This window comes from Panthera tigris, chromosome C2 (genome assembly GCF_018350195.1).
Source record: "Panthera tigris isolate Pti1 chromosome C2, P.tigris_Pti1_mat1.1, whole genome shotgun sequence".
Classification (NCBI taxonomy): domain Eukaryota; kingdom Metazoa; phylum Chordata; class Mammalia; order Carnivora; family Felidae; genus Panthera; species Panthera tigris.
In genome coordinates this window covers 47,623,726-47,644,638 of record NC_056668.1, presented here as the reverse complement: position 1 = coordinate 47,644,638, position 20,913 = coordinate 47,623,726, and the positions used below count along the sequence as shown (strand labels likewise).

At 34.4% G+C, this 20,913-nt stretch overlaps 1 protein-coding gene across 2 annotated transcripts in view; it reads right to left on the bottom strand.

The window, feature by feature from the left end:
• Nucleotides 1-20,913, bottom strand: part of TBC1D23 (TBC1 domain family member 23) — a 56,812-nt gene that overhangs the window by 9,087 nt on the left and 26,812 nt on the right. Inside the window, exons 5-15 of one of the 2 annotated variants that reach the window (XM_007095965.2) lie at nt 20,590-20,713; nt 17,390-17,514; nt 17,250-17,296; nt 16,321-16,424; nt 14,579-14,701; nt 12,951-13,043; nt 9,230-9,400; nt 6,930-6,972; nt 5,117-5,226; nt 2,646-2,785; nt 1,210-1,254 (exon numbers count right to left, since the gene is read on the bottom strand). In XM_007095965.2, coding sequence (XP_007096027.1) covers nt 1,210-1,254; nt 2,646-2,785; nt 5,117-5,226; nt 6,930-6,972; nt 9,230-9,400; nt 12,951-13,043; nt 14,579-14,701; nt 16,321-16,424; nt 17,250-17,296; nt 17,390-17,514; nt 20,590-20,713 — 1,125 coding nt within the window. The remainder of the gene's footprint in view (nt 1-1,209; nt 1,255-2,645; nt 2,786-5,116; nt 5,227-6,929; nt 6,973-9,229; nt 9,401-12,950; nt 13,044-14,578; nt 14,702-16,320; nt 16,425-17,249; nt 17,297-17,389; nt 17,515-20,589; nt 20,714-20,913) is intronic. The other variant, XM_015543730.2, reaches the window with a different exon arrangement.

Below are 20,913 nucleotides of genomic sequence, written 5' to 3'. Positions count from 1 at the left end.
CTCAGGTAAAACTGTAATAGAAGCTCTGTAATTGGCATTGTGCAGGAATAGTTACAGTAAATAAAAACTCTTACCACTAAGTTAAGAGTGAACTAGTGCTTTTAAAAATGTTACTTCTAGTCACTGAAAACATTGAAATGACCAAAGAAAAATTCAACTCCATAATTCCAAAGCTTAATTTATATTTAAAATACAACTAGAATTTCTTTTAAAATCTCCATAGATATTGCTGTAATTGATATTCTAATTTAAACTGCTTAATGGGGCACTTTGGTCGCTCAGTTGGTTAGGTGTCTGATTCTTGATTTGGCTCAGGTCATGATCTCATGGTTCTTGGGATTGAGCCCCACGATGGGCTCTGCACTGACGGCATGGAACCTGCTTGGGATTCTCTCTCTCTCTCTCTCTTTCAGAATAAACTTAAAAAAAAAATAAACTGCAGAAAAATGCTGTAGGTATAAAAACTACAAAGCTATATAAAGGTATTAAGTTAGTAGAGTTCTTCTGTGCACCCTAATTGAAGATTCAGTAGATTTTTAAACTTTAGACTTCTATAATCTAATGACAAGTACCACATGTTACTAGGGACAGAGAAGGGATGGATTATACATTAACATGTCCACCATGACCTAATTTCTTTTATGGAAAACTAAAGAATTGTGGTTCTTTGGAACTGATTTAGATATGTGAAGTCACCAACCTAAATATACAAATCTAATTAAGAAAAGTCTTTTAAAAAATCATAAAATTACATAATATACTTGAATTAACAACAATTTTGAACTATGAACAATGCCCTTTGTTAGGTGCGATAATACTCTATACTGTTAGTGCAGGAAATAGAAATACATGATCTCCAACGCTAACACTCTGCCAACTCTGAGACTAATTATTTTCTTTGTTTCACTCCTCTCTTTCAGAATAAAAACGGCAGGTTTTATGAAGTTCTTGGATTTGAATGTACTTGATTTTCATCTGAGGAATGGGAGATATAAAGAAGCATGCAAGGAAAAAAAATTAAAATGATCAAGCCAAAAAACAAATACAGCTCAATCAATATCACACACTCCTAAAAGCAGAATAAGAAAAATTCAGCATTTGAAAACAGCTGCATCAAATTTAAGCCAAGACAGTGTGAGGCTTATAGACAGCATGAGGCATGCTAAAGAAAAGGATGGTCCCGTAAAGCTGCTCTACTCATTGGCTTACCGCTCTGTACATGCTCTGTCTGGCCAAGGAAGATTGAAAGACATTCTATGGCAAATTGAGGTAGAGGACAGAACAAAATGATTATTAAAAACACAACAGCTTTAAAACAAAAATACAGTATAATCACTTTTTCTAACCCAGAGCATACATTATAAAGAAAATGTTTTGATCATCCCAAGTACAAAGAAAAATGAAGAAAAGCCACTTTCAAGTCAGAGTTATCACTTGTTCATTTTAAAATAAAATGTTAAATGTTCATGCTACCAAATGTAGCAATAGTACTCTAACTCAGAATGCACTGAAAGTAAAAAAGTTATAGGCTTTTGAGAACAGACATAATTTTAATGAGCAAAGAAGACTTTCAGGCTTGATAAAACACTTTAATATTATTTATGAGTTGACCATTTTAGACAGGTACAATTTTTTTGGATTTGTGAAAATAATCCATTCTTCCTTGCTATTTACTAAATGGGGGAAAATGTACTTTTGTATGCATAGGTACTATAACTAATAAAGTAACAACAGTAAATTCCTAACATTCAATTCTTAAAGTCAAATATTTCAACTTTCCTAGGATACTGCAAAATAAGAAAGTGAAATTAATATCACACATTTTCAAGACCAGGTCTGCTTAGAAATAAATTCTATGCTGGAATTATTATGTTAGTTTTGAACTGTACAACAAGAAAGATGAATTAGACTAATACGTGGAGGAGAAAACATTGTGGACTCACAGTTCCAATAAGAAACACTGTAGCAGACATTCTTAAATTTATCAAACTGTGTCCTTCATTTGTAATTCGTGGGAAAACAGATGTCACTTATATTCTGTGGACAAAATTCTATGAAGAGCTAAACTCTTAAATTTAAGAAAATGGGTTTCTGGGGCAACTGGCTGGCTCAGTCAGTGGAGCAAGCATCCAGGTTGTGAGTTCGAGTCCCATGTTGGGTGTAGAGATTACTTTAAAAATGAATTAATTGATTAATTTTAAAAAAGAAAGAAAGAAAATAGGTTTCTGCTTTATTTAGCATGAACAAATTTTCTAGGTTATAAATTCCTGGAGGAGGAGAAGAGTTTCCTGCTTTGAGATTACTGCATTTAGTAGATGATTCCCATCCATTTGACATGTGGGAAACAGCTACTATATGAAGAATAATGCATATAATGGCATCTTAATATTTTTTTTAATGAATGGCATAAAAGGGCAGAATCATTATTTGAGTTTTATTCTGGCAGTAGGGGAAGAGAAATCTTTGCAGTCAAATGTTATAGCAATAAAGGACATCTTTGCAATTACAATGAAAACTGAAATTATCCAATTAAAAAATGTACTTTATGATTCTTTTCTAGAACATATTCAATTCAACTATCATTTACTATTAAGACACATGTCTTTAGTTACCCATCATAAACTCATACCAAATAAGCAACTCACCGGTCCACAGGAGTTGATGTGTTCTCAATAAAACTGATAACTTTTTCCCTGACATTAACAGATTTTGTCTTCAAAGCAACAGTCATTTTATTTACTAGTGATTTCATTCCTCTATCATTTGAGCCATTAGAAGATTCACCCTGAAAAAAAAAAAAAAAAAAAAGAACTTACTAATGAATTAACTGTTCTCCTAATGACTATCAGGCACACTACTGCTAAAGGTTATCTAGAGGTTATGGACTGAATTGTGTCCATATGTTAAAGTTCTAACTCCTAGTTCACCTTAGATAAAGACTGTACTCAGAGATATTAAACTAAGGCTGAGGTCATACAGGTGGGACCTAATCCAGTATGACCGGTGTCCTTACAAGAAGAGAAGGAGACCACATACACAGGACCATGTATATCCAGACAGACCAAAAAGGCAGTCATCTGCAAGCCAAAGAGAGAGGCCTGAGGATACATAATCAAACCTGCCAACCCTGTGATTCCAGATCTGCAGCCTCCAGAACTAAACAAAATAGACCTCTGTGATTTAAGCCAACTACTTGGTTGTATTTCGTTATGGCAGCCTTAACCGACCTATATACTAGGTAAAACCATTTTAGGGATGGGAATTAGAAATGAAAAATGCGGATGTATGTTGTACATACAAACGTGTAAAGTCTGAAAATACCCTCCTTACTCAATAAAAAATTAAGTTACTGACCTTTTCTTAACTTCAATCATAAAATGTAAATCAGCAAATGTATAATCAGAATATCATTCATATAGCTAAACTTTTAAACATTTATTCCTTGTAAAATTTTGCTCTTTAAATATTTTCACTTAGACTTTTAATTTTCTCAAGAAAACTATCCTTATGTACCTAATATAACAGATATGAGTATAATTCTTAAAATGTTTCATGGAATTGCTCCCATATTCGTTAGAGGGCAAACTGGCAATAGGTGTCAGTTTAAAAGTGTGCCTATCTTTTTTTTTATTTATATTTTTAGAGAGAAAGAGAGTGCACCCATTTGAGCAGGGGAGGGGTAGAGAGGAGAGAGAGAAACCCAAGCAGGCTCTGTGCTGTTAGTGCAGAGCTCAATGCAGGGCTTGACATCAGAACGGTGAGATGATGACCTGAGCCAAGATCAAGAGTCAGATGCTTAACCAACTGAGCCACCCAGGCGCCCCAAAAAGTATGCCTATCTTTTGCCCATTAATTCTTCTTCAGAACTTAAGAGAAAGAGGGGCGCCTGGGTGGCGCAGTCGGTTAAGCGTCCCACTTCAGCCAGGTCACGATCTCGCGGTCCGTGAGTTCGAGCCCCACGTCAGGCTCTGGGCTGATGGCTCGGAGCCTGGAGCCTGTTTCCGATTCTGTGTCTCCCTCTCTCTCTGCCCCTCCCCCGTTCATGCTCTGTCTCTCTCTGTCCCAAAAATAAATTAAAAACGTTGAAAAAAAAAAAAAAATTAAAAAAAAAAAAGAACTTAAGAGAAAGAAATAATTAGAAAGCACTCTAGGACTTCAGTACTGTTGGATAGAAATTTATATAAATTTTAAAAAAATGCTTTAAAAATTTTTTTTAAGTTTTTATTTTACTTCTAGTTAGTTAACATATAGTGTAATATTAGATTCTGGTGGACAATACAGTGATTCAATACTTCCCATACAACACCCAGTGCTCATCATGACAAGTGTATTCCTTAATCCCCATCACCTTTTCTTTTAAAGCATTTTAAAATGTTAGAAAAAGCGGTGAGAAAAAGCAGAAAATAAATCTATATGTACACTCTGATCACCATTTTTAAAATAAAACACTAAAATACATATGCATTAAAAATATTTGAAGGAAATATTTCAAAGTATGAAAATATGAATAGCAGTTGTTTTCTTAGATCTTTCATATTTACATATGATGCTAAAATAAACATGTCATTTTCTTTGTCATGTCATTTTCATTTTTAAGTAAAATAAATCATTAACTAACACAAAAACCATATTTCTATTTCCATATCCAAATTTGAAATCAAATTAAACTGAATATAGAAATTAAATTATTTGGTATTTTTCAATATAACACATCTTTAAGACAGTTTCTTTAACAGCCTCAATCATTGTTTTTTAAATCTGAAGAAACAAACTTGAACAGAATTACTTTCTACATTGTGGGTGGCAATATAAATTAGAAGAATGTTGTTTTTAAGGGTCATTGATATTTAAGCTGGGGCAGAAAACTGTCACTAGATGACACCGAACTGCAGCTGGACAGGGAGAAATTTGAATTCAGCAAGTGGACCTCCAGAACTCCTGGCTAGTTTAGCTGTGCAGGCCTGTTCCATATAACATTAACCATGCAATAACACGACTCCTCACTGTATGTGTTTGAAATATTTTGACTCCATTTCTGTTACAGTGAGCTTAATAGTTAGTCACATTTTCTGGGCATTTATCCAAATATGGTGACACATTCTACACATACACTTACATCAACAGAAGAATTGATACTGCTCCTTGAGCCTGAGGTACTAGCAATCCAATGGCCATATCCATTTTCTGGTCCATCCACATTAATATCTGCCAGGTGCTGTTGCAGTGCTTAAAATAAACAAGGGGAAAAAAACAACTCACGTATCAACCCCCTTTGGAAAGATTCATTACCAGAGAATATAATAAACATGTCATGGCTGAATGAAAGAGGATACAAAGACGTAATTACAGGTATTTTTTTCTGCACTTCAGTAATGAAGGACTCTAAGCTACAGAAAGCCGCCTTCTTCTCCTTCTAAAGCCCTCTGTACAACTACAGTTTTTCTTAATTGACAATAACTATATATAAATTTGATGCTTTCCTCTCTGGAAGTATTAAGAGATAATCTCAGCAACATTTTTATGATATAAAAAATTAAAAGAAAACCTATGGTGGCTTTTGTTTTACCATAAAGAGATATCAATTAATCTTTCCCATAATAAAGAAGGCATTAACTGCTATGGAAAGAGAGGTTATTCTTGGAAAAGAAATAATTCATAATTAGAAAAAAGCTTCTGGAACCTAGACTATACCATAAAAGACTGCTTTTCAGATACTTTTGATAGTAAGCTTAATAACCAAGTTCTGTATCACTGTCAAAATTCCTAATAAATACTGGGCCTAAAGGCCAATACTTGCTTAACACTATTAAAACAACCCCATTTGTAGATCACTCTGGGTATGAGCCCCAAAGATTGTGAGTTATCAGGCCATGATATACAGGAAATCATCATAATCCTTGTTAATATCGACAAAGAGGAAAAAGATCCTAATCTGTAAAAATTCTAAGTTATAAAACAAGAAGATTATATTAGGTCAGAACTTAATCCTTATGAGACTCTCATGATTCAAACTCAATTCTATTACTCAACAAATATTAATTTGATTTTATTATTAAAGGCTCTTTATTTCTTGATTGAAATATATTTGACCTATAACACTATGTAAACTTAAGGTGTTTAACATGTTGATTTACATACTGTAATATAATTTCCATTTCAGCAACAGTTAGTACCTCTATCAGATCAGATAATTACCATTTCTTCATGGTGGGAATAATTAAGATTTAGTCTCTTTGCAAGTTTGGTTATGATAATACTGTTGTCTACGTTCACTACACTTACAGTACTCTAGGACTTACTCATCTTTTAGTCACAAGTTTGTACCCTTAAATAATACAATTTGCAAAAAAGACAGGCTCTTTTTAAATCTTTTTATCCTGACCTAATCCTTCATAAATTCTCAAATACTTGCTTGCAGAGATTTTCTGTTATTTTACCATCCTGGATTGTCAGATATTGGTCTGAAGATTTGAAAACATCAGCTTATTTGTTTTATTCCATTCAGCCAATATTTTTTTAGCAGCTAATACTTTCAAGTATTTCAAAAACAAAATAACGATGAAACAAAAAAGCAAAGAGTATGAAAAACATTCCTCTTACCCATTTCCCAGTCCTATCTATTGCACCTTCTCCATAAAGACAAATCATGTGGACAGTTTTTCATGCCTCTTTACAAAAATGCTTTTTACAAATACAAGCTCATTAAACATATCTACTGAATTAGTCTTCCATTAAATATTTGCTCATTTCAATTGTCTATTATGTTTATCTGTTATCTATATGTGCTGCTGGCTTTCCCTTTTCTGAAAATACAGAATGTCTGAAGAGAGAGTTTATCCACTAACTAATCTGGTCACTCCCAATCAGCTCTGGTGATATAATTTCCTCTGAGAAATGGAAGCAAAGCAACAAATAAATTAAATCCTTACCCATAAAGCCTCCACTGGCAATGCTTACATATTCTTTGTTTTTCTGTAGCAAAAATAGAATTTAAATTATTCCAAAATGCAATTTAATCAAAACCTCTATAGCCCTATAAACACTGACACATGTTATACATAGTTATATATTAAGTTTCTGGACTTTTTGTTTTCTTTGACATCTGGGACTCTGGTATAGAGAGATACATACATTTACCTTGTATACTGTAAGGTCTGGCACTTGGTGGAAAGAAAGAGACAACTTCATGACTACTATCAAGACTGTGATTTTATCTGTATTATAGTTCCAATAATATAATAACGAGTCAAACTAAAATCAGTTAATTGTATTTTTAGATATAATTAGAGTGATTTTTAAAAGATTTCAAAATATGTTGTATCTTTTATAAAAAGGAAATATAAAAACAATTATTCTAGCTAATTATGAATAAGAAATAATAGAATGTTACCATTTTACAAACTACTATAAAAATTAATGGATCTAAAGTGCACTGACAGAGAAAGAGACAAAAAAGAAAGATATGGGCAGTACATACCTCCTGAACAAAGTTCACACCACCCAGGACTTCCTGTCCGCCCCCGCTCCCAAAAAAAGTAATCTGATCAAGTCTCTAGATCTAATTACCAACTTAGAGGAAATACCAGGGACATAACCTGATAAACACCACCATGTGAATGCAATTAGCAAAATCTAGTATGTGGGGGACCCGCTATAAGATAACGTAACCAGTTTTTCCAACAAATATCTGCAAGGAAAAAAAATTAGGAAAGGGAACCTATACATTAAAAGAGACTTAAAGGATGTCAACCAAACAGAATGTCTTGTTTTGGATCCTGGGAAAATCAGAGAAACTTGAACAACAGTTAGGTTTTTTTATAATAAAGTATAATGATAATGTGGTTTTATGTCTTTATAAAGAGTTTATAGGGTTCAACTCTATGTACTCTTGATTTTGTTTGAAAATTTCCATGATAAAAGTTGGGGGAAAACTTTCTAAAACCACATCAAGAACTTGAGTTATAAAAAATAAGTTCACAATATTTCAAATTCTTGCCATGTGATATGTTAATGTTCACAATCTATAGTTTATACCAGAGCATTTTTAAAATAGGCCAATTAAATTTGTAAGTAAAATGAGTCTGAGACCCTATTTTTGTTATTTTGTGTAAGTTTCTAAAATCTCTCCTTTAATAAGGTATAAAATTATCTTACAACCCTTCCCCCATATACCTTGTTCCTTCTCGTGTTTTGTCTTTTAAGGATTCTTTCCTTTAGACTTACTTTCTCAAAGCAGATTCCCAGTAAAGTACAACATGAACAGAAATGGATCCAAATTTAGTAGCTAGTGCAACACCATGCCTATGGTCTTGCTAATTCCGTAAGTCAGGGTCATATAAAATGAAGACTTTAATGTATAAAATACCAAAGAATACCTAACAAACAATTATTTTTATGAAGAAAGAGCCATCACTGAGAGAGGTTTTGTAGAGAAGATAGAGGAACAGGCTGCATAAAATCACTGATACAAATTAGACAACATTCAAACACAAAAAGGAAAGATGGCCAAGTATAATGAATAAATATACATGTATATTTATTCTATTTCAAAGTAAATATATTAAACTGAATTATGCAGTTACTGTAAAAAGTACTAGGGAATGAACAGACATAAACAGCAACGCAATAGAATAATCCAGAAATAGATCCTGATGCACTGAGGAATTAAAAAGGTGGTATTTCGGGGCGCCTGGGTGGGTGGCTCAGTCAGTTAAGCATCCAATTTCGGCTCAGATCATGATTGCATGGTTCATGAGTTTGAGCCCCACGTCGGGCTCTGTGCTGACAGCTCAGAGCCTGGAGCCTGCTTCAGATTCTGTGTCTCCCTCTCTCTCTGCCCCTCCCCCACTTGTGTTCTGTCTCTGTCTCTGTCTCTGTCTGTCTCTCTCTCAAAAGTAAACGTTAAAAAAATTTTTTTTAAGGTGCTATTTCAAAGTGATAGCACAACTGGTTAGCTATCTGGGAAAATATTTTTTTTTTTATTCCTACCTCACTTATTACACAAAAATAAATTCCAGACGATTCAACACTTAAGCATAAAAAGTAAATCATAGAAACATGTAAGAAAAATCTCAAGAAGTCCTTTCTTGGCAAGACAGAAAACCTGTAAGCTGTAAAGAAAAACTTCATATAAATTTGACAATATAGATAACAGTACAAATTAACCTATGAGAACTTCCTAAAGATGATAGCAATAACCAAGCAAAACTGAAATAATCTGTCAACATACCTGTAAAAAGTGTGCCAGGACCATGTTCATGTACATGTCTTCTTCCTCTCTACCACTGCCCATAAAACAGAGGTGCTCCCCACCAGCAATGGAGCCGGATTCGATGGACTGCTTCTGTGCTTCCAGCAAAGATTTTACTGACTGTGCAAACTCAGACGGATTCTGGAGCATCTAGACAATTTTTAAAAACTAAAAATGTGGTAAACTTGTGTTTCACATACATTTCCAAATTTGAAATATTCTTCCAGACAGAAAATATTTACATAGCTACCATGAAAACAAAGGAAAAAAAGGCTTGGAAACAATCAGCAAAACTAAAAGGCAACCGACAGAATGGGAGAAGATATTTGCAAATGACATATCAGATAAAGGGTTAGTATCCAAAATCTATAAAGAACTTATCAAACTCAACACCCAGAAAGAATCCAGTGAAGAAATGGACAAAAGACATGAATAGACACTTCTCCAAAGAAGACATCCAGATGGCCAACCGACACATGAAAAAATGCTCAACATCACTCATCATCAGGGAAATACAAATCAAAACCACAATGAGATACCACCTCACACCTGTCCGAATGGCTAACATTAACAACTCAGGCAACAACAGATGTTGGCGAGGATGCGAAGAAAGGGGATCTCTTTGGCAATGCTGGTGGGAATGCAAGCTGGTGCCCCCACTCTGGGAAATAGTATGGAGGTTCCTCAAAAAACTAAAAATAGAACTACCCTACAACCCAGCAATGTCACTACTAGTCATTTATCCACGGGATACAGGTGTGCTGTTTCAAAGGGACACATGCACCCCCATGTTTATAGCAGCACCATCAACAATAGCCAAAGTATGGAAAGAGCCCAAATGTCCATCGACGGGTGAATGGATAAAGATGTGGTATATATATATATATATATATATATATATATATATATATATATATATATATATATACAATGGAGTATTACTCGGCAATCAAAAAGAATGAAATCTTGCCATCTGCAACTATGTGGATGGAACTGGAGGTAATTATGCTAAGTGAAATTAGTCAGAGAAAGACAAAAATCATATGAATTCACTCATATGAGGACTTTAAGAGACAAAACAGATGAACATAAGGGATGGGAAACAAAAAGAATATAAAAACAGGGAGGGGGACAAAACAGAAGAGACTCATAAATATGGAGAACAAACTGAGGGTTGTTAGAGGGGTTGTGGGAGGCGGGATGGGCTAAATGGGTAAGGGGCATTAAGGAATCTACTCCTGAAATCATTGCTTCACTATATGCTAACTAATTTGGATGTAAATTTTAAAAAATAAAAGATAAAATTAAGAAAAAAAAAAAACAAAGGGAAAAAGGCTCTTGTAAATAAAATCCCTGGGATAAGAGAAAATAAATGCATATAAATGTACCTATAATACATTAGAACAAAAGTTGAAGATTCAGAGAAAGATGAAACATGCAAAGAAAATATGCTAAGAAAAAATCTGGTTTGTTTCTTAAACAAGCTATGGTGTCATTAGGTATCATGACAAGAAAAGTTTAACACTGAGTGAAAGGGTCCATAGCTAAAAACAATACATTGAAACAAGGTATATTTTTTAGTTTCCAGTTATATGGCAAACGATATACTTCTTAGAAGGCAGTCAGAAATAGTAGAAGCCAATTTATTTATTAGCACTACTCCAGGTACAAGAGTTAAAAGGACAAAAAAAGTTAATTTCTTTCCTTCAAGGAAACAGATATGCCAATAACTTCAAAAATTTGTTACAATGTTACAACAGGGCTACATAAAAAGCACAGTGACGCTGCTCCTGAGCGACTTGTCAGTTAGGTGTCTGACTTCGGTTTGGGTCATGATCTCATAGTTCACGGGTTTCAGCCCCACATTGGGCTCTCTGCTGTCAGTGCAGAGCCTACTTTGGATCCTCTGTCCCCCTCTCTCTGCTCCTCCCACTCTCTCTCTCTCAAAAATAAGTAAACAAAAAAAATACAGTGAAAATCCGAGAGAAAAACCGACAAACCACAGAAAAGCAATTTGTAGAAACAAAAAACAAAACAAAAAAAAGTAAACAGTGTACTTGCAAAAAGACGCTCAACATTACTAGTAATTACCACCTTGTAATTACTAACCTCAATGATGGTTTTTCACCCATCATTACTGTAAAATAAAATGTGCTATAATGCAATGTTGAAACATTCTCACTTAGTTATAAAGTGTAAGCTGGTTCAGTCTCTTTAAAGGGTGATAAAGCATTTCTAGTAATGTTTTATATACTCAACCCTCAAACCAACAGTTCTACTTTTAGTAGTCTATTGTATAGAAGTATTTGTACAAGTTCACAAAACATGTATAAGGATCTAACTGCAGCATTGTTCATTACAAGAAAACTGAAAATAACCCAAATGTACATCAATTGGGCAATAAATTATGGTATACCCGTACCATGGTCCACTATACAGTCATTAAAAAGAATGCACTTAGGAGCAATTGGCTGGTTCAGTCAGTAGAGCATGCAACTCTTGATCTTGGGGTCATGAGTTCAAGCCCCACGTTGGAGCTTACTTAAAAATAAATAAATAAATAAATAAATAAATAAATAAAGTGGGGATATTAAAAAAAGAATGTACTGAATGGACAGATCTCTAAGAAACAGTTTGGTGAAAAAATAAGTGAACGGTTAACTGAAAAATCAAGTAAAAAGAAAAAGGAAGCAAGAAATATATAAATATATACTAAAGGTCTGGAAGCTTAAACAAGCTGATAATAGCTCTGGAGACATTCTTTGAGTTTTCTGAAGAAAAAAATCAAGTTTTCCTGAATCACTTGAGCAAATTATTAAATAAGCATAAAAGAAAAACTAGGCCCTCCTAGGCAAACCAAGGATGAGAAAGGAAGGCTCAGGTTCACTTTCAGGATGCAAACAAGCTTGGATTACCTTCCTTAAAGCACCCAAAACTCTTTGAGTTGTTCTACCTCTATTTTCCCTAAGTTTCCTCTCAATACCACCTAAATTCCCCTCCATGCCTTTTCAGGCCTTAGCATCACCTTTTTCAGATGAGCTGGATGAAAGGCAGACTGCATAGTTAGCAAAAGGGCTTACTCCTCTTTCTTTCTTCCCTAATCTCTGAGGCTCTTATAACCAGAATGGGTTAAATGATGTCAGTCCTACTTCTACCAACTGCTCTAAGTATTCCTGACAATATTTAATTATTTACTTCATCTTCTCCTGTAAGTAAAGTGACCCTTGTATAAAAATTTTAACAAGTGAGCACCTGTATGCCACATACTATCCTTATTAAGTATTAGTTTATGCTTAAGTACTCATGATGGAAAAAAAGGCTTATAGTAAAAATTTCTAGAATAATTACCCAGTTATAGAAAGAGCTTATATTTATAGAGTACTTACTAGATGCAAGGCACTATGCTAAGTGCTACATCAGACAATTCACAGTAAGAACTTTAGAATTTACTGACATAACAATGGTAAGCAATAGGAAGCCATACCTAACAGTGTTTGCATCTACCCTCATCATACCAAAAGAGTGTCCTGGGTGAAAAGGAAACCTGAGAACACTTTTGTTATAAGGGCAGAGACTCCCTCCTTAAGCAGAAAGAAAATGTCCCCAATCTAGTACATGTATATTTATTTCTGAGCTAAAGAAGAAAAACCTATTTATTCTCTTACTTTACTAAAAAATTTTAACTAGCATTTATACTAACCAGATCTGAATCTAAGTGGAAAGCAGTTGACAAATGCCCAGCATTATACTGTTCTGCAGGACGGCAATCCACCACAAAGAACCGGACTCCTTCCTAAGAGAAAACAACATGTGACAGACATACTGCAATTTGCCATGAGGGTTACATTTGACACAATATAGTATTACAATTAAGCAAAGAAGAGGGAATAGGTTTATTAAAAAAATGGATCTCACAGAATTAGGAGGACCCAATTAGCAGAGATACAGGGAAATAACCTCAAGATCTTTAAATAACTATATTTGTTTTGAACACTTTGTATATACCGTTCCTGACTAGAAAGTCTTAAAATATGTAGCAGGAGAATGTCATTTTGAGCTATAAAACTATACTGGAATTTAAAATTTTAATGTGTATGTTAAACGTATATTTTAAAACTATATAGTTATAAACACAGATATGGATATAATTCCTATTTCTGCAAATAAGTTTACAAAGTTGCCAACAATTAAATTCATACAAGAACATCTTTTGGGGGTGAGAGGAGGTTCTGGAATGCCAGTTTGAACTGAGGAAGTTCACATGAGGATCTTTAAACTGGATTACAGGTTTTCATTTGTCTTTAATACTAGTTCTAATAAGAAAAACATGTGAAATGTTTGTTTTCAAAAGATCTATTGTAAAACACCTGTCTTTCCATGGCTGTTCTTCTTTCCTCCATCTTTGAAATACACCCCACCTTCCAAATACACATACTCATGGTTAACTGTTGCACTACTAGTAATAAACATATTGAAAAAAACTGGCTCATTAGATTTTTATGAAGATAGAAGACAGAGAATTATGGTATATCCTCAATTCTTTGTCAGATGCTTTATGGCATTAGACCATGTAATTCAATTAGCTGTATAATCACCCAGAATTTAATAAATGCTAAATTCACCCTTTTAAGTACTTTATACAATATTCTGTTGCTTTGCTAAAAGCAAAAGATTTGGCAATGTACGAAAACAGTTGTCAAGAATAATTCATTATTGACAATTAAAATCACATACAAGCTGGCAGTTTTAAAATAAGGATGTGGGGGGCGCCTGGGTGGCGCAGTCGGTTAAGCGTCCGACTTCAGCCAGGTCACGATCTCACGGTCCGTGAGTTCGAGCCCCGCGTCAGGCTCTGGGCTGATGGCTCAGAGCCTGGAGCCTGTTTCCGATTCTGTGTCTCCCTCTCTCTCTGTCCCTCCCCCGTTCATGCTCTGTCTCTCTCTGTCCCAAAAATAAACAAACGTTGAAAAAAAAAAAAATTAAAAAAAAAAAAATAATAAGGATGTGGGAGCACCTGGATGGCTCAGTCAGTTGAGTGTCTGACTCGATTCCAGCTCAAGTCATGATCCCAGGGTCATGGATTGAGCCCCATGTTGGGCTCCGTGCTGAGCGTGGAGCCTGCTTGAATCTCTCTTCCTTCTGCCCCTAGTACCAAGTAATGCACACACCCTCCCTCTCTCTCTCTCTCTCTAATAAAAAATTTAAAAAATGAACATGTGGACAGAAGATTAAGCACATTAATCACTCACAACAAACAGGGAGGAAATGTTGGTTTTTGCATTTAAAAGGGACATTCCTCCCAACAAACTGTGGGTTTTCTTTATTTACCCCTTGAAGCTGATTTGCTTGAAGGATCTCTGACACCGAGATGGCCAGACAAAGAGCCTGACTCAGGTCTGCATCGTCATCCTTAATTCCCAACAAACTACTACCAAATAGATGGTGATTATCCTGTTTGTAGAGAAATTTTTAAAACATTATGAAGAAAAAACAAAATCAATCTTTCTTTCAAAAAATATTCTTAATAAACCATGATGAAAAGAAAATAATTATATAACACCCTTGAGTCATGTGATTTTTAAAATTTAATATTGTATCATCTCAAATCTTATAGGCTAATGGCTACAAAAAGGCTATACAGAAAAAGTCCTTGTCAGAGTTCATACAAAATAAAAGGCGATGAAAAACTAAAACATTCTACATAGTTGTTTCCTATAATATCACCTATATACTATTAAACTATTTAATATCACCTATAAACTATCTAAAAATATTAAATTTTTAAATGGTTACTCACAACTTTTCATATTTTAACATAATAAAAACAAAAATAAGGCATAAGTTATGCAATATACTGATCTACAGCCTGGTTTAATTAGCAACTGCTAGTGCAGATTATTTACTAGGTCTGAAGAATAAAAGCTGTTCCTCTTACAAGACTGAAAAGAGTAAAACTTCTTTTTCATCCAGCATCCTAAACCACTACGCCATCATCTGAGTTGTCCCACTTTGTTAGCAGCTGAGGTGGTCTACATAAGGCAATTATTAAAATAGCTGAAATTAGTCCCTAGAAACAAATCTCTTTTTTAATTAATTAGTTTCAGGGGAAATGTTCTTAAAAGATTTTTCTTTTCTGCCTTTTGACACATATTATACTGAACATAATTTAACCTCATCTTGCTATTTCAGCGACATGACCACCAACTAGCAATTATTATTATAGAATGCCTAAAAACAAATAAATAAAAGACAATACTGCTCTCATGGGCACCTGAGGTCATAGACAAATCTGCTTATTTTATAAATGGTAATTCTGTGCCTCCTCCACTATTAGCTTTTGCTTCTTGGAGTTTTACTTTCTAGGACTCACACCACTCGTGTTTCTAATCTGGTGTCCTTTCATTTGAAAGCATTTGTCTGGCCTGAGAAAGGTTCTAAGTCTCTATGTGACTAAAGGACCTTTTGGTCACAACTCTGCATCATTAAAACTGTGCAAAGCTGAACTCCAGATAAAGGAGACATAATTATACATCCTCCATCAGATTTCTGTAATATTTAAAGTCAAGAAAGCACTAGCGTAAGAAATCTCTCCATTTTCTCATGATCAGAAATAATTAATAATCAGAGTGAGGTGAAATGGTTCTTAGCATATGTGTATGCTCTCTTTTCAATCTGTCCCTCCACTGGGGCAAGTATTTATAGTGAAAAATCACATAAAACTGCAACATAGATGACAGAAAAGAGGGGCACATGGGTGGCCTAGTCAGTTAAGTGCCCAACTCTTGATTTCGGCTCAGGTCATGATTTCAAGGTTCATGAGATCAAGCCCCACCTAGGGCTCCACACTGACAGAACAGAGCCAGCTTGGGATTCTCTCTCTCCCTCTCTCTCTCTGCCCTTCCCTGCTCATGCATGCTCTCTCTCTCTCTCTCTCAAAATAAGTATTAAAAAAAAAAAAAAAAAAAAAAAAAGAATGACAATCTAGAGTATTTTAACTGAAGTGGACACAACATGAACAATAAAACAATGTACAAAATGTGAAATACTGAAGCTGGTAATTTCTCTTATACCTTCCTAAATGAAGCTGGTGTTTTACTGCAATAATACTGAGCCAGAGAGAAAAGGTCTTCTATATCTTCTAGATTCAAACTGAATGGAGTATTTTCTAAGAACTCTGAAAAACAATTACAGATATGAGAACATTTTTAAAAATTGTGGAAAATATAATCATGAACATTATTTATGTAGCAAAGCTAGAATATCTTCAACATAATAAAAACTACATAAATGGAATGTCAATAGTGAAGCCTTTAAAACTGCTTGAGGAGCAGTGGAGTTTCCCAAAGGAGCTGAGACTATTAATGCAATTCTGCTGTTAGTGAAAGATCGTTTCAGGCAATCAAATCATATTCATTAGCCTTGATTGCAGCACTGTGATTTATTTAACAAACACATGTTAAGTGCCAGGGCCCCTGGAAACAAAAAGTGACTAAGAAATAATTCCTGACTTAAGGAATTCTGTCTTGTGTGAGAAATGTGAAAATTAACCACTATAATGTTGTGAGATAAACATTATAATACAAATAATACAAAGTGGCAGTACAAAGAGGAAGTAATAACTAAATCTGTGTGGGGGCTAGAATGGCGAAAACCCAAAAAAAGTACCAAATTTCCACAATGAAAGTAATTATGAAATCTGAGTATTCAAAGGTAAATTAAGAAGGAAGAGGGGAGAAAGAGGAGGGCATCTGGTATGAACAATGAAACGTAAGAAACAGTATATGAAAAGGAACTGAAAGACTGAAAAAAACATGGAAGAAATGAATGAGGACGGCAAAATCAAGGGAAAATAGGCCTTAAGGTCTGTACCTACAGAGTGTATATGAGTTGAATGAAACCTCAGAGTTCTGTAGACTAATCTCTGAAATATACAGATGAGAAAACTGAGTTTTAGAAAATTAAGTGACATGAAATATTTTCTCTACAGTAAGTTACTTACGGATAACTTCTTCTTTGCTATCAGACTCCTGTGCTAAAATAACTTCTCTGTAAAAGAGAAACAAATGAATTTGAGTTAAATATTAACAGAACATCCTGAGACTAGAAAGGCAAAAAAAATCTAAGCAACTTGATACTTACTTTGCATTAACAAGGATTATTAACATTAAGAAATAAATAAAAAATGGATCTGCTTGTTGTAGATATCCATCCCATATTGCCTGAGTGACTTCAATGGAACAGTAACATGCAAAAAGGCTTCCGAGCTGTAATCAGGAAATGAAATGAGACATAAACCACTGGAAATGACCTGTTCTTTTAAAAGTATGAAAACAAATGTGTAACATTATATCCAATTATCTGCACCTGATACTTAATGTGTAGCTTAATTTTAATGTATGTAATGCAAAGGCAGAATATGTAGATTCAAGGCATAATGACACCACTTACTAGCTGTGTGACTTAGGGCATATTACTTAACCTCTAAAACTCCCATTTCTACTTAAAAAGCGGGGGGTGGGGAGAATACTGCTACCTTTCTTCTACCATTGTTGTGGAGAGATAATTAACCTAGAGTATCTAAAGTCACTAATACATATATGCCATAACATAATAACTGGCATAACTACCACTATAAGGGTACCCAGCATAATTATTATGGTTCTTCACCTACAAGGTAACTGTAAGGATCAAACATGGTTAGTTAAGAACACAGAGTCAACTTTCAATGACAAGCAAGGTGACTTGCTGCCAAAGCTTACATGTCCATCATCTGAAATACATGAGACATTTATATCCCTGTGTTTCAGGAGCTCTGTGGTCTTCTCTCTTAAATAAAAGAGCTGTTTAATAAGTTTCTCTAGAGCCTGTGTTTTAAACTGCATAAACTCAGTGATATGTTTATTCAATTTTCATTAGCTACAGAAACAATTCCATTTAAGGGTTTAAATTGAAAACATTTTTAATAGCTAATGGGAACATATACATTGGTGCATATTTTGTGCCAGTACTAAACTACTGTCACATATCCTTTATTATCTCTTATTTAAAATAGTCTCACAACAGTCCTTCAACGTTGACATTTTTCTCCCCATTTTACATGTGAGGAAATAAACTGGTGTTAAACAACCTTCCCAAGCTCAAAGAGATAGTGAGTGGCAGTATTTACACTAGAAAAATGACCTGAGATTCCACAGCCCAAGCTAACTGCCATTACACTTCACCACAAAGCTTTTAAGTATAAAATGTTACTAATGTTTTTTTGTTGTTTTAAAAATTACTATTACAAATAAGATTACTATTACAAATACCAGGGGCACTTAGGTGGCTCAGTCAGTCGGTTAAGTGTCCAACTTTGGTTCAGGTTATGGTCTTGCAGTTTGTGAGTTCAAGTCCCCCATCGGGGTCTCTGCTGTCAGCACAGAGCCTGCTTCAGATCCTCTGTCCACCCCCACCCCCCCACCGGCCCCTTCCCCATTCTCTCTCTCAAAAATAAGTAAACTTTGAAAGAAAAAAAGGTTACTATTACAAATCCCAAAGATGTAAATACAAATAGAACTGCAATATATGCATACATGCAATATATGGCCATCATTAAAGTCACATAGCCAAACTACAGCTATCATTGCATTGCTCACAGTTGTAGGTCCCTCAAGGTTTAAGAATTAGCTTTAATGGTTTCATCTCATGATTAAAAAAAAAAAAAAAAAAAAAAAAAAAGACTCCATTCCATAGACATGATACTAATAGCAAGAACTAGTTGCGGCATTGACTGAAGAGAAACCAGTTGTTTTAGTACTTGGTAAAATCTACTACCAGAACTGAGGACTAATTCAGAGTTGTGGCAACAGAAAGAGCATTTCTGAGGCATGATGTGACAGCAGAGACCTCTATAAGGCATCAGAATGCTTAGTTTTTTACTTGAATACAAATAAGTATGAATGGCAATATATGAATCTCAGTGAAACTACAATTTTATAGGTGTTTTATGATTTCAACTCAAAGTGATAAGACTGTGGCTAACACTAAAGAGTAGGCTGCTGCAGTCTGAGATTTAATATGACAGTTGAAACCAGTTAGGATTCTCTTAAGTATCTTTTCCTGATTGTTTACTCATCTCATTCCCTCTGAGGTAGGTATTATTATTATTCCCATTTTACAGATAAAGAAATTGAAGCTCAGAGGCTAAGTGTTTTAAATCACACAGTTAATAAGTGGAAGAAAGGAATCCTTTCTGAAGAAAGCTAGGTTAAGACATGATCAAAGAGTATGTTTAATTTCTGAATATATATTCTTCCAGGACTCAATCACTGTTTTAGAAAGATCTTCAAGTTAATTGAGAAGAGCAGTTCTCAAAGTGTAGTCTGAGGAGCCCTAGACATCCCCAAGAGTATTTTTTCCAGGGGAGTCCACGAGGTCAAACTATTTTCATAATAACACGTGAACTTTAATTGCCTTTTTCATACTCGTTCTCTCACAAGTGAACAATACTTTTCCAAAGGCTACATGAATTGTGGTACCATCACAGACTGAATAAAGAAGCAGGTATGAGAATCTACCTATTTGTGATCAGCCGAATATTGAGATTTGCAAAAATATAAAACAATGTAACTATTCTGATTTTCTTTTGGAAAATACAGTTATTTTGCATTAGAAAAATAGGCTATTAATGTTAACATGTAATGGATTTATCACTACTTCTAAATGAATATTTAAATTTCTTAGTTTTAATTTCTAACCATCATAATCTGTATAAACTAGAGATCCTCAATAAACATGGGGTATAAAAAGTCCTGACACCAAAGGGTCTGAGAACCACTGACCCAGAATAATAAAACTTCCCATTCAAAATATATAGAATAACACAGCATTGAGATGTACTTCGTATTTCTTTATATTGATCATTTCTTACTGATCAATATAATCTTAAGTCATTTTCCTCATGTTTGGATATCAATTCTTATACACACCATCAACAATTTAATCACACAAAGTTTTAAAGTGAACTGATACATACCACATATTTACATATATTACATGCCTATATTAGCACATATTGCATACATATATCTCACAAATATTACATATGAATGTACTATCTATGCAATATGAGATACATGTAAAACAACAAAAGGCTAAACTTCATTTTAAATAATCTGAACTAACATGGTGAAGAACTAAAAAACCTATTTTGGAAGTACCAATAATTTTACTCCTTTGGTTTAAGTAGTAACGGTCTATAATTTAGTACTTTTCTTTCTCTTCCTTGGGGGAAAATAAACCTAACTATAGTTTTATAGAAAGCTATTTTTCATTAAGTGTTCCTACTTTCACTTTATTACCCAGTTGAGTGCATAGGAGTCTGGAGTAATTTTCTTTGTATCAAGAAAAGAACAAAGCTCAGGCTCATGGTATTGGATGAGTAATCGGAAAAGATGAAATGGTCTTCCCTTCAGAGAACAATCCCTAAAAGACAAGAGAAGCAAGGTTTGCATTAATGGATCAGAAATGATCATATCAGTAACTAGTCCTCTTGCAACACCCACCTCCTTCTCCCCACCCCCCAAAATGCCTGAACACCACAGCATTCACAGAAAGCCTACATGATACATCAGCCAGAAATCTCTTGCTAACACCTAATATCCCTGATTTGACAGAAAGTTTGT